The sequence below is a fragment of the Marmota monax genome, unplaced genomic scaffold (genome assembly GCF_021218885.2).
Source record: "Marmota monax isolate L192 unplaced genomic scaffold, Marmota_monax_Labrador192_F-V1.1 WCK01_AAM20220418_F8-fsc00062, whole genome shotgun sequence".
NCBI lineage: Eukaryota > Metazoa > Chordata > Mammalia > Rodentia > Sciuridae > Marmota > Marmota monax.
The window spans coordinates 10,722,698-10,737,476 of record NW_026695221.1 but is presented as its reverse complement, the minus strand read 5'-3'; the positions used below and the strand labels follow the sequence as shown (position 1 = coordinate 10,737,476).

The 14,779-nt window shown below is 45.4% G+C and overlaps 2 protein-coding genes across 7 annotated transcripts in view; one reads left to right on the top strand and one right to left on the bottom strand.

Moving 5' to 3' along the window:
* Tmem218 (transmembrane protein 218) overlaps positions 1-14,779 on the bottom strand; it is a 67,139-nt gene that overhangs the window by 11,986 nt on the left and 40,374 nt on the right. The window lies entirely within an intron of this gene.
* The window catches only part of Slc37a2 (solute carrier family 37 member 2), a 36,916-nt gene that overhangs the window by 333 nt on the left and 21,804 nt on the right, over positions 1-14,779 (top strand). For 4 of the 5 annotated variants that reach the window (XR_009225752.1, XR_009225751.1, XM_058575232.1 and 1 more), the window contains exons 2-4: positions 12,614-12,695; positions 13,172-13,265; positions 13,397-13,475. Coding sequence is in view for 3 of the 5 variants with exons in the window: in XM_058575232.1 (XP_058431215.1) it covers positions 12,614-12,695; positions 13,172-13,265; positions 13,397-13,475 (255 nt within the window). In the remaining 2 variants the exon portion in view is untranslated. Of the gene's footprint in view, positions 1-24; positions 6,396-12,613; positions 12,696-13,171; positions 13,266-13,396; positions 13,476-14,779 lie in introns of those variants that run through there. The other variant, XM_058575233.1, reaches the window with a different exon arrangement.

The window sequence follows — 14,779 nt, the reverse complement described above, 5'->3', positions numbered from 1 at the left end:
CTAGGGGAGGGAGGCGCGCTGCCTCAGCTCGTGGCTAGGGGCGGGCAGGGACCGCCAAGTAGCCTCCGGAGGCCAAACTAGGTCCGCGGTGGCCCTACTCCCCGGAGGGACGGTCTGGTAAGATCTGGCCCCGGGCTTTTTCACCTACACCAACCTGGAAGGTTGATAACACACAGACCCTGCCTTACTGCGTTCTCCTACTTCTCAGTGACACTGATGAACAATGGGCTGCCTGGCAGAGCCCCCACACTTTCCCCTTTGCCATTGCCATCCTCATTTTCAAACAGGAGCACATACTCAGACCGCCTCACTGCCTCATTCTTGTAGCCCTGAGCACCTGGGGGATCTGGACATGCTAACTAAGGAACCTAGGCCGCGGGTGGTGGACCAAAAAGGTGGCTATATATTGGAGTTGTTCTATGTCCCTTTCAGTTTGTTTTAGCCATAGAGTAACACAGAAACCAGAACTCAGTGGTCCTGGCAGCTTATCTGGAGGAGTTCCAGGCCCTGGGAGACTTGGGACTGTATCTGTAACAGCTCCCAGCTGGGTGGTCGCCCCCAAACAGGTGAGCCAGCTCCCAGAGTACATGTCCTCCTGATCACAGTGGCCATGTGATGGCCTGGTGGTGGGTGGACAGGTTTCAGACATTCTTCATCAGAGCAATTTGGAGCATTTTGCCTGATCTGCACAGTAGTGTATTTTTTTTCTTTAATATTTTGGTGGTTGCCATCATTTACAACTTATAAAATTTAACAAAAATAGCCAAATTCGAGGCTTCTCTTGAAAAACATATGACATATTAATACCAGGCCTTAATTCCCAATTAAATTAATAGGAATTAAAGGTCACGTCAGATAGGTCAGGTACTTTCAAGGCAACAAATTTGTCCTGGTTTTAAAATAGTCTTTCGTTCCCAACTTTCTCAGTTCTGGGCAAATGAGGACACTTGGTCACCTAGGCACTTTGAATTGGTTGTTAGTACTTTTCATTTCCAACCTTCTTCATTCATTTAGATTACTTACCTGGTTCTTTTTGAGTTTGAGACTATTAAATGATATTTTTTTCAGAAAGATAAGATCATGACTTTCATAAGAATATAAAAATTAACTTGTTAAAGATTTTCTTTTAGGGCTTGGGGTTGTGGCTCAGTGGTGGAGCACTTGCCCAGCATGTGTGAGACACTGGGTTCGATTCTTAGCACCACATATAAATAAATGAATAAAATAAAGGTCCATCAACATCTTAAAAAATATTTTTTTAAAAAAATTTATAATGCAGAAGTCAGAAGATGTTATAATTGGTTCAAAAGAGAATCCCGGGAGGGAAAATGGACAGTTAGTGTCTAGTGCATATGGAGTTTCAATTTGCAAAGAAAATTGAAAAAAAATAGGAGTGATGGATGTACAATAATGTGAATGTACTTAATGCCATTTAAAATGGTTAAAATGGCAAATTTTATGTTATGTACCTTTTAGCACAATTTAAAAAACCAGAATCCAAAGAACATACCCATTTACAATTTGGGAATATTAAAGCCACACTACTTTTTCCACAGGTTGGGATGGAAAACTATTGGAATTATTGTTCATAAACATATTTTACATGACATTTTATTGGTTTGCTACCATTTCAAAAAACTGTAAAATAGCTCAAAGTCAATGAAAAGCTAGAATCAGATAAGTGAAAGCTGGATTCAGATAAATTGAAGGTATATCCTCTGAACAATGCATAGTTCTGTTTTGTTTTCCTCCACAGACTCCCCTGTTTTGGTGATGATAATAATAATTATTATTATAATCTCCAAGAAAGATTATTCTTGATCACAAAATAAAGCTGGTCCCATTAGATTTGATCTCATTATTTACTAAGACACAGCAAGAATATTAATTAACAGAGCTTGTTAAGTTTGCTTTGCCAAAAGTTTTCATGAGGAATCCTGGATTGGACTTTTAAAGTCTTTTCTTATTTATTGTCCTGAGGTTAATAAACCATACCAAGAAACTGTTTTCACTAGGTTTTACTTGCTGTTCTTATAACTTTTGGCAAATGCCTCTCTTTTCAAGGTCCCCCAAATCTCTTAAGCTTCCTGGATGCTACAAATGATGACATTCCTTTTTGCCTATAAGGTTGGGAACTCAGCAAGCTACTTTTCTTGGAAGTGTTTTATTAGTATTGGCTCCAAAAGGTAAAACTTAGTTCTTTAAAAGGGGCTGGTTATATCTGATAAGAGAACATCTTTGTCAAACACAGTATTCCAGCCAAAGACTTAGTTACATAACCAATTTTTCTAATTATGTGTCAGTTTTTAAAAAGTCAGAGAGGAACAGGGAACAGATTCTTATTGAACCTTTGCAAATAGTCATATTACCATGAAAAACAAGAAGAACCAATAGAGTTTCTGAATTCTTAGGAGTTAGATAGGAAGGATAAGACATTTATTAATGTTTCATTTCAATTTATAAAAGTGAAGTCTACTAAATTGTTATGGGTTGCAGATCGCCTAAGAAAAAAGACAAAGGTCTTCCTAATACTTATATCCTGGAAATGGAACATAACAAAAATATTCAAACATATGACAGTCATCCCTCATTGGTCCATTTAGTTCCATATGATTAATTTTTTTGTTCCACACAATCTTGGGTTAGCAATCTCATAAACCCATCTGTTTTAGGCAAGGTCAATAGGATCACAAGTTCAATGCTAGCCTGGGCAAGTTAGCAAGACCCTGTCTCAAAAAGTAAAAAAGGCAGCTGGGCATGGTGGTGATTACCTGTAATCCCCACTGGCTGGAGAGGCTGAAGCAGGAAGATCATAAGTTCAAAGCCAGCCTTAGTAACTTAGCAAAGCCCTAAGGAACTTGGCAAGACCCTGTATCAAATTAAAAAAATAAATAAAAGAGCTGGAGATGTAGCCCAGTGGTCAAGCACCCCTGGGTTCAATCCCTGGAACCAAAATTAAATTAAATTTAAAAAGACCTGGGGATATAGCTGGGTCATAGAACACTCCTCAGCCAATCCCCAGTACCACGAAAACAGTCGAACACAAAAACATCCATTTCTTGATTAAAGAGTCCAGGAACTCCTAACTCAATTCATTAGTGTGTTCTCAAAGTTGCTCAAGTGGTGCCATCAGAACTCTGTACCCAAGAGTAAGTGCTTGTCAGAAATAGTTGTTAATAAAAAAAAATGGGGGGCTGGGGTTATAGCTCAGCAATAGAGCACTCACCTCGCACATGTGAGGCACTGGGTTTGATCCTCAGAGCACCACATAAAAATAAATAAATAAATAAATTGTGTCCATCTTATTAAAAAAAATCTTAAAAAGAAAAAAAAAATTGGCCTATTTGATTGCAAAGTCTTTAGGAGGCATCAGAACAAAATAAAAACTATTTGTAGATGACATTTAAAAACTGCTAGTCAACTTATTACTGATATTTTTCAAGTATGAACAGTCTCATGAGAATTATGACAAAAATAATTCAACTGACAAGAAAATTTGTTTGCTTTTGTAGTATTCAAAACAAAAAGGAGCCAATACAAATAACAACAGCAAAAATCTATCCAGTGTTTAAAAACATAATAAGGCTAATTCACCACCATGTACCTCTCTGAGGAGCCTCAGTTTCCTTCACCAGTAAAAATCAGGTGGTTTTGAAGATACATATGATAGTCTGTTTAAACATGTTTGACCTCCATTGGCTGTTAGAGGGTGCTTGATGGGTGTTCTTGCTTCCTAATGAGCATGGGTTTGGATTCCTATCAAGCGTCAAATGAGATGTAGTTGTGCTGCAGGTGCATTATTGCACTTCACTCTGAGGCCTGCAGAGACAATTAAGACACGATCCTATCTTCTCTGAAGTAAGGGTAAAGCTGGAACAGGTTGTGTACACACAATCAACAATTTTTGAAGGGACTGCTTTGTGTATTGAGTGTCAAAATGTGATGTTTTGTATGTGCCATGTCTTTTAGAGGTCATTTGAGTTGATTTTGAAGAAAACTGCCTTTTTGAACATGTCTGATACATAAGGTATTAGAGATTATAGTATAATTTGCTTGGCGTATAGAAAACCTGATAAAATGGTGGCTTTTCATCTTCAGAGATGGTATTACTATGGCTAAATGTTAATCCAATTTATCTTTAACCTCTGTTAAACAAAATATAGGCTGGAATGGAGGCAAACAGGATAAGTACTTACAGTCTGAAATAAAATTAGAAACAAACTCTATAACAACAAATTCCACTATTATGTAAAATAATATAATATATAATGCACCAATAAAAAAAATCTTACTGTTTTCACATGTCTCCAAGGAGAATGTTAAAACAGAGGTAAAGAAAAGAGCATAAGAAGCTAGAGGGTTATTGGCCCTGGGCCTTGGACTCTGCATCTATAAAATGGGGATGTAGTAGTATACTTCATAAAATTGTTGTGAAGTTTAAATGGGGTACTACATGTACTTATATTGGTGCCAGGCTCATATTAAGCACTAAGTAATCATTAGTTATCAATGATTATTCTATTCACTCTTCCTACTAATATGTGCCAGGCATTATTAATTTATAATTCTTTTAGAACTGCAAGGTATTAGTTTTTTCATTGAACATATGGGTAAAATGAAGCACAGAGAAGTTATGTAGCCAGCCCAGCATCACAAATGACTGGTAAATGACTGAATTGAAATTTGGATCTGGATTAGTCTGACTCTAAAACCTATGGTCTTCCCACTGTCCCACCGATGATAGTGTGGGGTAGTGACATGGCCATTTGGCCTTAGACAAATCAATCTCTCTAAGGCTCCATTTTCTTTACTATGGAAGGGAAATGACAATGTATCTAAATCACAGGATTGGATGAAATTAAATAAGAAACTATTTAAAACACTTAGCACAGTGCCTAGCATATTTAATATTTGTTGGGTACTGGAAGATTTCTGTGATGGAAGGGATTCATTCCCTCTCAGGGGAGAAGGTCAACTTTGACTGATGGATCTGGAAGCCATTACTTAGGGACTAGTAACAAATGGCTCCGGCCAGCAGGCGCATAGTGTGTCCAGGAAGCAGCCCCTGGAAGTGAGGCTGGAGGCAGGTGGCATCTGGTGTTCAGAAGCAGCTCCCTCTAAGCATGATCCTAAACTGTGAGGAGCTTCTGCCTGGCAGATGTTACTGTTCCTCCTCCTCCTATCAGACCTTCTGTCATGGTGTTTCTGAGCTACCGAATGCCAGAAGATTCCCTAACCCCAGGACTGGCTGGTTCTTTTACTTCTGCGCCAGCATCTGCATAGGCATGTTTGGGGGCAGCTGGCAACATGGGCATCTTTTCAGAGGAATGACAGTGGCTGTTGCTTATGGGGCTGGGCATTTTTCTTGGGACCTGTGAGGGGGAACTCGGGATGTGAAGCCAGTGGGAGGAGGGACCAGGTTGACACAGGAGCTGGATGAGCAGGAATGGGTGTGGAGGGGGAGCAGATTGAACAGGCAAGATGAGCAGGAGCTGTGAACTCCCACATTTTCCATTTTCCCCACACCCTAATCTTCCCACAAGGGCCAGACAAGAACTAGGCCAAACTGGTGGCTGCAACTAGGACAAATGATTCTGCTCTGTGGAGTTTGCTTGGAAGACACAGGAGAAAAATGTTGGAATGCACACCCAGAGAAATACTGTGTATGCCAGATACGTCCACATCCATTATACTTCATTTGATCCTTATGACAATCTTGGGCAGGCATTCATTCTCCTTTTCAAAAGAAGATCAAACTGAGAAGTAGAGAGGCTAAACAAGTTGCTCAAGGTCACAGTAAGTGGCAGAACCAGATATGAAAACTCAGCCTCTTTTGGCCTAAGTCTGATGTCCTTTTCCCTATTTTGCCATGGCCCTAGATTAGATTTACCCACCCCCCACCCCCCAGATGCTATCCATGTAGCTTTTGCTTGAATTACTTTCCTGATTCCTACAAAGAGGTGCTTGGTACAGGCAGCAGAAAGTGCTGCTTAAGATGAGCTATGATGAGCAGAGGCTGCTGTGAGAAGGAATGAAGGATCCTGCAGGACCTGGAGGAGCAACCCATTATCCACTAAGCCTCCTCCCCCACTGAGCATGTGACCCTGCAGTCCCTTCCCCCAACTGCTTGTGAGTGCAGTCTGCTTCGCAGCTGCTTTCTGTGTTTCCTCTTCTGCCCTGTTGTTTCCTCTTTCCCTCCTTACAACACAAACTGGTGTGTACCTCACTGGCTTGGGTGGAGCTGTCTGACTCAGGCTTCAGAGATTGACCGGAAAGGCAGCAAGGAGTTTGGAATAGTCTATATGCTTGGCTAAGGCCTTATTTCTTCAGTTGAAATAAACCAGTTGGGTGCTGAGGTTGAAGCTGGACAGTCCCAGAAGACCAGCAAAATCAAGGTCAGACACCAGGATTTGTGCCCCTGAAGCCCAGGATTCCCCCATCTGGTTGTTGTGAGGTTGGAATGTGTATGAGGGCTGTGTAGTGGGTGGTGTTCCTGCTCTCCTTTTAGTCTCTGCCATGATCATCCCTGGGTCCTTTGTGCTCAGGAGACGTGAGTCAAGGTGAAGCCTCCAGAGGACCTAACAGGGAAGGCCTCATCTCATAGCTCTGCCTTCATCACCACACTCCCGTCTGTGCTGTTCACACAGCCTTGCTTCAGAAGAAAATGGAACTTACACCTGCTGGCCACCCTGCCAAGCCCCACGAATTTGGATTCTTGCTCAGCTACCCAGATTGTCAAAATGAAATGAAGCCGTGCCTTTTCATTCTGTCTGAGCACACAGGATTCCTCTACTCAGCTTTCTCCTCAAGCAAGCCATCTAGCCTATATTTTCCTCTTTCCTAAAAAAAAAAAAAAAAAAATGTTCATCTTATCCACTAATTTCATCTAGAAGCTTTGGGTTTCCACAGCTATGACTAGTGGCTCCTTCTTTGGAAAGGATCTTGAGGATTCCCTGGCTCTGGGACTGGCTGGTTGGCCCTTGGTCACCTTCATCTCTCTGAGCAGGTGCCCAAGTCTCACCTATAGAAAGGGGGACAAGAAGCATAGGATTTCCCTGACCTAAGAAAGCTTTGTACCATTGGTCCACAGACGCCCTCCCAGACCTGGCATGCCCTTGTCCCATCTTGTATGCTGGGAGTCTGGTTCTGGACTCTGACCCTGTGCTATCTGTTCCCAGCAGGCCTTTCCCACTAGGATATCTCCTAGTGTCTGGAGGGCTTGGTAAGGGTGCAGGGGTGGTGGCAATGTTACCATTGACCCTGGCTTGGTTCTTATAGTGCCCAGCCCTCTATCCTTTTTAGACCTGCTGACCCCAGAACAGGCACACCCACAAAAGGGCCACCAAGTTCCATTTCCTCAGGGCAAGTGCCAAGGTCACCTGCAGATATAGCCAGTGCACCCTGTTGTGTGGTCTCCAGGGCAGCCCCAGACACCATCCAGAAAGTCCTGGTTGAGGAAGAGGGTGAGGGGATCAGTCACTGAGGGAGTTATAGTCCCCATTGGCTTTGCTGGTGGACAGGACTGTTAGAAAAATAGTTGCAAAGCAAGAAAGGTAGATGCAGAGGGTGGGGATAACTGAGTGGCCTTCAGAAAGAGGGGCTGTTTCTATCTTCTCCAAAGGTCAGAGACCCTCAGCTGTACTTGTTCTTACTGGTTGTTTTATTTATTTGTATATTTGCTCTAGTATTAGTGGTGATAGGTCCTTTGCAGGGTCAGTCAGTTTATTTTTTATCTCTTGCTACTGTGGCACGCTCTGTGCCCAGTTCCTATTCCAGATGCATTCTTAGTGCAAAGTCTTAACATGGTCAATAAAGCCATTATCATGCTCCTTTGAAAGAATAAGTTGGATTGTCAGCTAACAATTAAGAGATAGCTAGTCCCCCTCTCTATCTGACTTGGTTATTCAGTAACCAGTATCTGGTAGAGGGAGGTGGGATTCTAAGAAGTGCCACCTCTTGTCAACAGATTTAGAGGGTAATGAGGCAGCAAGCCCCACCTGGAACTACCTGCGAGCCTTGCACCTCATCACCCTTGGCCCTTGACCTGCTTGCCCAGCCTGGTCCTACACTGGGATTGCCATCCCTCTACTCACAGTTGTGCATACCTTGTACCCTGCTCCCCTTCTGGGGCCCCTTGATTCTCAAGGGAAGGGCTTGTGAAGAGAAGTGAAACCTCCCAGGTCCCACCCACAGCAGGAGAGCGTCAGCTCTCTGGCCTGCAAATTGAGTGTGTGTTCATAAGCTTGACTCAGTTTAACCCAGCCCTTAATCTGACCTATGTCCTCAGGCCCCTTTGAATGATGATACCTGAGCCTTTTCTTGAGAACACCCTGACAAGTTTGCATGGAAAGAGCATCAGACTAGGAGAAGGCCTGCCCCTCCATGCACTGTGCCAGTGTGGTGTGACGTTGAGCTCAACCCCTCCATCCATCTGGAGTCCAGGCTGGAAGTCCCAGAGGAATCCAATGCCAGACTTAGCATCACACAGCACAGCTAAGGACCCCTGGATCCAGGAATCACGACTCTCCTGCTCACTTTGGGGATCAAGTTTTCTTTTTGGGGGGTGGGGTGTATTGGGGATTGAGCTCAGGGGCACTTGACCACTGAGCCACATCCCCAGCCCTATTTTGTATTTTATTTAGAGACGGTCTCACTGAGTTGCTTAGCACTTTGCTATTGCTAAGGCTGGCTTTGAACTGTCTCCTGCCTCAGCCTCCCAAGCCATAGGGATTACAGGTGTGTGCCACTCTGCTCATTGGAGATCAGGTTTTCTAGGAATTTGGGTGTAGGTCAAGCAGGTCTCTCAAGGAGGAGAGGGCTGGAAAATCACAGCATGCCAGTGTAGACCCTGCTGATCCTCCTGTCTGCCTCTGAGGGAAAGTGGGAAGGCCTCAGCAGGTCAGAGTCACTTCTTTGTACCATTGCAGGCTCTCCATAGGCACTCCATCCACCCCAGACAAGGTGAGGGTGCTATTGGCTTCAGATATTTGTGTTCATGGGGACCCAGGTATGCCTCCTTTAGAGGTGGGGGAAGGGGCTGGAATCCAGGTTCTAGAAATCACAGTCTAGAAGAGTTTGGTACCAGTGACAGAGCAGCAAGGCCTGTCTCTGTCCTCCAGCTCTTCTTCCTCATCTGTTAAGTCTGAAGCAATACTAACTTCTATTTTTAAATGCCTACTGGGTGTTAGGAATGTGATAAAACCTGTCAGTAACTCTAACCTGTCGGTAGCTCTGCGAGAAAGGTGATAAACTGCTTTTTAGAGGAGTGAAAAGGTTTAAGGAATGAATCCAGCTTTTGCCTGATTTCTAAGTCCTTGCTGTTTTCTCTTATAGACATCAACTCCTTGAAATACACACCTAGGGGGGGCCCAAGATGCTGCTGTGGCCCCTGGGATAGTTGGCAGGTAGAAAAAACACAGGGAACAGACCCTGCACTGAGGAAAGCTAGCTGGGGCTTCCCCCAGAATCAACAGGATAGAAGCCTGGGTGTTCCTAGGACTTCACCTGGCTCCTGTCCAGAGCACCCTGACCTAGGTGTCCCTCAGTGGCTTTCTATCCTCAAGAAATAGCCCAAACTCCGTTGGTTGGCACCCAAGGCCCTGCTTGGTCTTGGCTCTGCCTCCTTCCAGCCACTTCGTCTATATTTGGCTCAGTCCCACCTTACAGATATCCGGAGCCATGCAAAGTTCCCTAAACAGGTAGTGTTATTTCACGCCTCAGTGCCTTTGCACAAACTGCTTCCTCTCCCTGGCATATCTTTCTGCCCAGCCATGATTGACTTGGCCTCTTCCTGCTTTTTTTTGAAGATACAACTGAAGCCTCACCACTGGAATCTCTTTCTGAAAGACACTGCTCCCATTCTGTTGGGCCTGGTGTCCCTCCTCTATGCTCCAGTGTCAGGCAGGACTTCTTTATTTTATAGCACAGTCACACTGACTTTGTCTATCCTGCACTCACATGTGAGTTCCAGCAGGGCAAAGATCCTTCTTATGATTCCTCCTGCTATTTCCAGATCCTTAGGCTGACACCTGGGACATGGAAGGCACATGGGTCGGCAGAAAAGCAGTCTTGTTTCTGCCAAGAGAATCAGGATGTTAGAAATGGACATGAATATGTCTGTCCTCTGGAACAGTTATCCTACCTGGAGTTGGAAAGCACAAGGATTCTGGAGGAAAGGGACATGGAGCAGATGAGGAGGTATAGCTGGGACCATAACTAGGAGAAAGTCAAGGAGGGTAGGCTGAGGTGTTGGTGGGCAGCTCCTGGCATGTGGGAGTGAAGCAGTATGGTATTATTGGGGAGTGGGGGTGGGAACGGAAGGGTTGCTGGTAGCCAGGCTATCCCTTTGGGCCCTCTTTGTTTCTGCTCAGCTCCTGAGAGGGCTGGGTGTGCCTGCTGAAGTGTAGCCTGGCCTCCTGGCTACATCAGGCTCCATAGCTGGCAAAGACCCCATTGCCTGGCTTTTCAGGGGCCCCAGTGGGGAGGTCCTGGAGGTCTTTCAGATCCAGAAAGGATCTGATCTGTCACTATTGTGATAGTGACAGAGACCTAGAGATGAGCATAGGAGGATATTGTGTTCACTTGTCTTGTGAGATGGATGGGGTTGATACTATATTCTGGTACAACTGAGGAGTGAAGCAGAGGCAGAAAATGTTTACCCAATAAATGAGTGACAGGTGTCTCTGTCTTTCCAACTTTTCCCTGAATGAGGCAGCATCCCAGGCAAGGGCAGCATTGATGTTCTCTAGGTGAAGTTTCCTTGCACCTACTTCCTTGTTTGTAGAAGGTCAACTAGACACCCTGTCCAAATTCTCTCAGAAAATTGACCTCAGCTTCTAGAAATCCCCAAACTAGGAGTTGTGTGCCATATGGCAACCAGTAGAACCAGAAAACTTTTCTGCCACTAAACTGCTAATGTCAGTCACCAGTCAGGCACTTGGAATAGAATTCAAGCCTCTAGAAGACTCCTGTGATCCATTCAGGTGTCTTTGGGCAGTGAAATCCAGACTACATAGTTGGAATTGCATTTTTGATGGAATGGAAAGACACTGAAAAATTTTATGCAAAGTAATGGAGAAGGCCATGTGTAACTTCATTCTCTTAAGCAGAAAAACTTAAAATGGACAGAATGGAGACAGAGACCCTCTTAAGAAGTGCAAATCCAGGGGTAAAGTGAGAAGGGAACTGATAGCCCAACCCAAATTTGGGCTTTGCTGAAATACTCTATTTCACAAGTGAGAGCCTGCACTGCTTCATGACATGTTTGAGGGAAGTGAGTTTGGGGTTTGGGTGTAGATTCCCAGAGAGGACAGAGTGAGCATCTAGTATCTACTCTTAGATTCATGGAACTAAGGGATACAAAGATTTCCAGAGCCCTCTTACACACTTCTCATGAGATGTTTAATTGATGAGCCAAAGAACTGGGTCTTCCTAATGCCTGGATATTTCTCTCAGGCTGGGGGAACCATTTTTTAAGGTACATTGTAAGCATCCACAGTACCACTGAGCTGCATCCCAACCCCCATTCTGAGGTCTATTTTCCACTTTCTTTCTGGTTCTCAGCAGCTGCTGACTTGGCTCAGCTGATGGCCTGCTGTCAAAGCAGACAGTGACTCAGGCAGGCACTGCAGGCTCTTCCTTCCCCAGACCCTTGGGAGAGGAAAAAGGCCTAGGCTGCAGTGGAAATTTTGATTGGTGTCTGACTGGGACTGTTCTTTCCATCCCAGGCCAGTGGATGAGATGCAAGGCAGGAGGTGGGAGAGGGCACATGGGATGTGTGTGCCACAGAGGGAAAGAATGATCTTTCTGTCCAGTGGAATGGACCAGCCTGAGACTATGAAGGAGAAGACTTGGGTTCTGTCACCAGCTGCCCCAGCTGACTCATCTCCAACTGAGGCCTGGACTGTCTGCTGTGTTCCAAGCTCAAGGCGACTATTGACCTCACTTTGAAGACAGACCCTCCTTCCTCTGCAGTTCCCTCCCACTCCTATGTTTCTGACATTTAAAAACCATCCCAGCTGGGTGTGGTGGAGCACACCTATAATCCCAGTGGCTCCAGATGCTGAGAGATCATGATTTCAAAGCAAACCTCAGTAATTTAGTGAGGCCCTGAGCAACTCAGTGAGACCCTGTCTTTAAATAAAATACAAAAAAAGAACTGGGAATGTGGCTCAGTGATTAAGTGCCCTTGGGTTCAATCCCCAATAAAAGCAAAAACAAAACCATCCCAGATCCCTGCCACCATCCCTGTGGCTCATACAGACACCCAGAAGCCCTTGCCTAGATTAGGCCACAGAGAAACAAAGGGGCTGGAAAGCAACAGGAGCAGGGGAGGTGCTTCCCTTTAAGGTGTGGGTGACTGGCCAGTCTATTAGAAACCTCAGGATTCTATTAGAAACCAGGGAGATAATGCTCCCAGCAATCTGTCCTCTGCCCGGCTGTTCTGAGCCTCCCCCTGGCCTCTGCCCCTGAGAATTTGTGTCTAAAAGGGAACCTGGAGATAAAGAGTAAGTGGGGCTTAGGCCTTGGGGCTACCAGAGCAGGCACAGGCTGGAGGCAGCTCCCAGCTGGGGTTTGGCTTCCTGCTGACCCAGATGCCTGGCTTCTTCTGCAGGTTCCGTGGCTTCACCCTGCTGCTCACCTTCCTCATTTATACCTGTTATCACATGTCCAGGAAGCCAATCAGCATTGTCAAGGTGAGGCTGGGTAGTAATGGAGAATGCAGGACATGCTGGGGCCAGCAGATGTGCACTTTAATGGAGTGGTCTTGTCCTCAGGCCATTACCTGCCTCTTTCCCTTTCTCTGGTCACAGAGACCACTCCTTCCCCCCTGGCAGATACTCAAAGTTAGTAGCTCTTTCCCCCCCCCCCCCTCAGGAATATTTCCCTATGTGCTTCTTTTGAGTTTGTTCAGTGTTGGGGGTATGGATGGGATGAGAAGGCAGGGATCCTGGGCTCTATTTGTCCTGCTTACCAGTCTGAGATAGCCACCTTTCCCTATATTCAGTCACTGTTAAGGAAGGTGCGGGCAGAAGGGAACAAGGAATCTGGGGGAGCGGGGAAAGGCAGTGGTGCTGGTGTGTTGGGGTAGGAGGTCCTTCTCTTCTCTGGGCTGAGTGGGGTCTGGGATGATGAGATGACCCCTGACCTATGCAAATCATTGCCTCCCCAGAGCCGTCTGCACCAGAACTGCTCAGAGCTGATCAAACCCATCAATGATACCCACAGTTTAAATGATACCTCGTGGTGCAGCTGGAGTCCATTTGGTAAAAACATGTTGCTCTTCTCCACTCCTGTTCCCTCTTCCTCAAGAAGGGGCTACCCAGAGCCAAAAAGGGCTTCCAAGTGGCAGGGGAAGCTAAGCAGTCAACTTTCTGTCTCTTCTGTCTGCTTTCAGATAAAGATGACTACAAGGAATTACTGGGGGCTGTGGATAATGCCTTCCTTGTGGCCTATGCCATCGGCATGTTTATCAGGTAAAGAGGGGCAGAGCCTGTGCCCATCTAGAGTGGAATGGTTCAGAACTGCAGCCTCCCCTTGTCTAATCTGGGGGCATCAGGCTGAAGGGTGAAAGCTGTTTGCTCCCTAGGTAGGAGTGAGGCCAAGACTTGTGCATAAACCATCAGCCTCCTTTCCTCACTGTGGCCTCCAAGACTGCTCCTTTACCTGGTGGACTCCCACTGTTAGCTGCCCTTTTTCCTGGAAGATTTTCAAGATGCCCCTTTTGAGTTGACTTAGCATTTGTGGGTGTGAAGCAGGGTCCCTCTAAAGATGGCCCTAGATGTGGAGATACCAGGAAGCTCCTATCCTGTGCTGTGTCTAAGGTTAGCCCAGCAAGCATGAATCTGGCAAAACCAGTTTGGAGCTCACTGATAGGAATCACAGATGAATAAGGCAGGGTCCTGCCTTCAAAGAGCTCACAGCCTAATGGGGCGACCCAGGCATCATCTGCTAATTACAAAATGGCAAGGTGGCTCTAGGATAGAGAAGGCCATCAGGTGCTCTGGAGTTCAGAATACTTACAGAGTTCAAGCAGGGGGATTGGAGAAGATGGGGTTGTGGAATGCTTCTTGGAGGATATGAGTCTTGAACTGGTAAAGAGGTCATGGGCCTGGTAGCAGAGAAGGGGATCTAGGCAGAAAGCACAGCATGAGCAAAATAAGGCAAGTGAGGAAACAGGTTTTCCAGAGAGGAGATTCCAAGGAAGTAACATAAGATGGAACTAAAGGATGAGGTCATGTGCCAAAGGCCTGTGTGTCAGGTTGTGAGGAGAGAAAGTGATTGAGGGTTTTTACCCCAGGTTTGTTTCAGGATAGATCAATCTGAGGGAGAAGTGAGGGAGAGCAAGATAGATCATACCAAGGGGAGGCTTTTGCTTTTTTTTTTTTTTTTTTGGTACAAGGGATTGAACCCAGGGGATATACTTAACCACTGAACCACATCCTCAGTGCATTTTTAATTTTTTATTTTGAGACAGGGTCTCACTAAGTTGCTTAGGGCCTCATTAAGTTGCTGAGGCTGGCTTTGAACTCATGATCCTCCTGGCTCAGTCTCCTGAGCCACTGGGATTACAGGCATGTGCCACTGTGCCCAGCCCAGAAAAAGCTTTTACAACAGACCAAGCTGCTGAGTGTGAGTTCCTACTGTGGTAATGAAGATGGAAGAGTCAGCACACTGCAGAATAATTTAAGAAGCAGAAAGCAGCTGTGCATGCAGCTCAGTGACAGAGCATATACTTAGCATGTGCAAGGCCCTGGGTTCAATCTCTAGCACTGCAAAC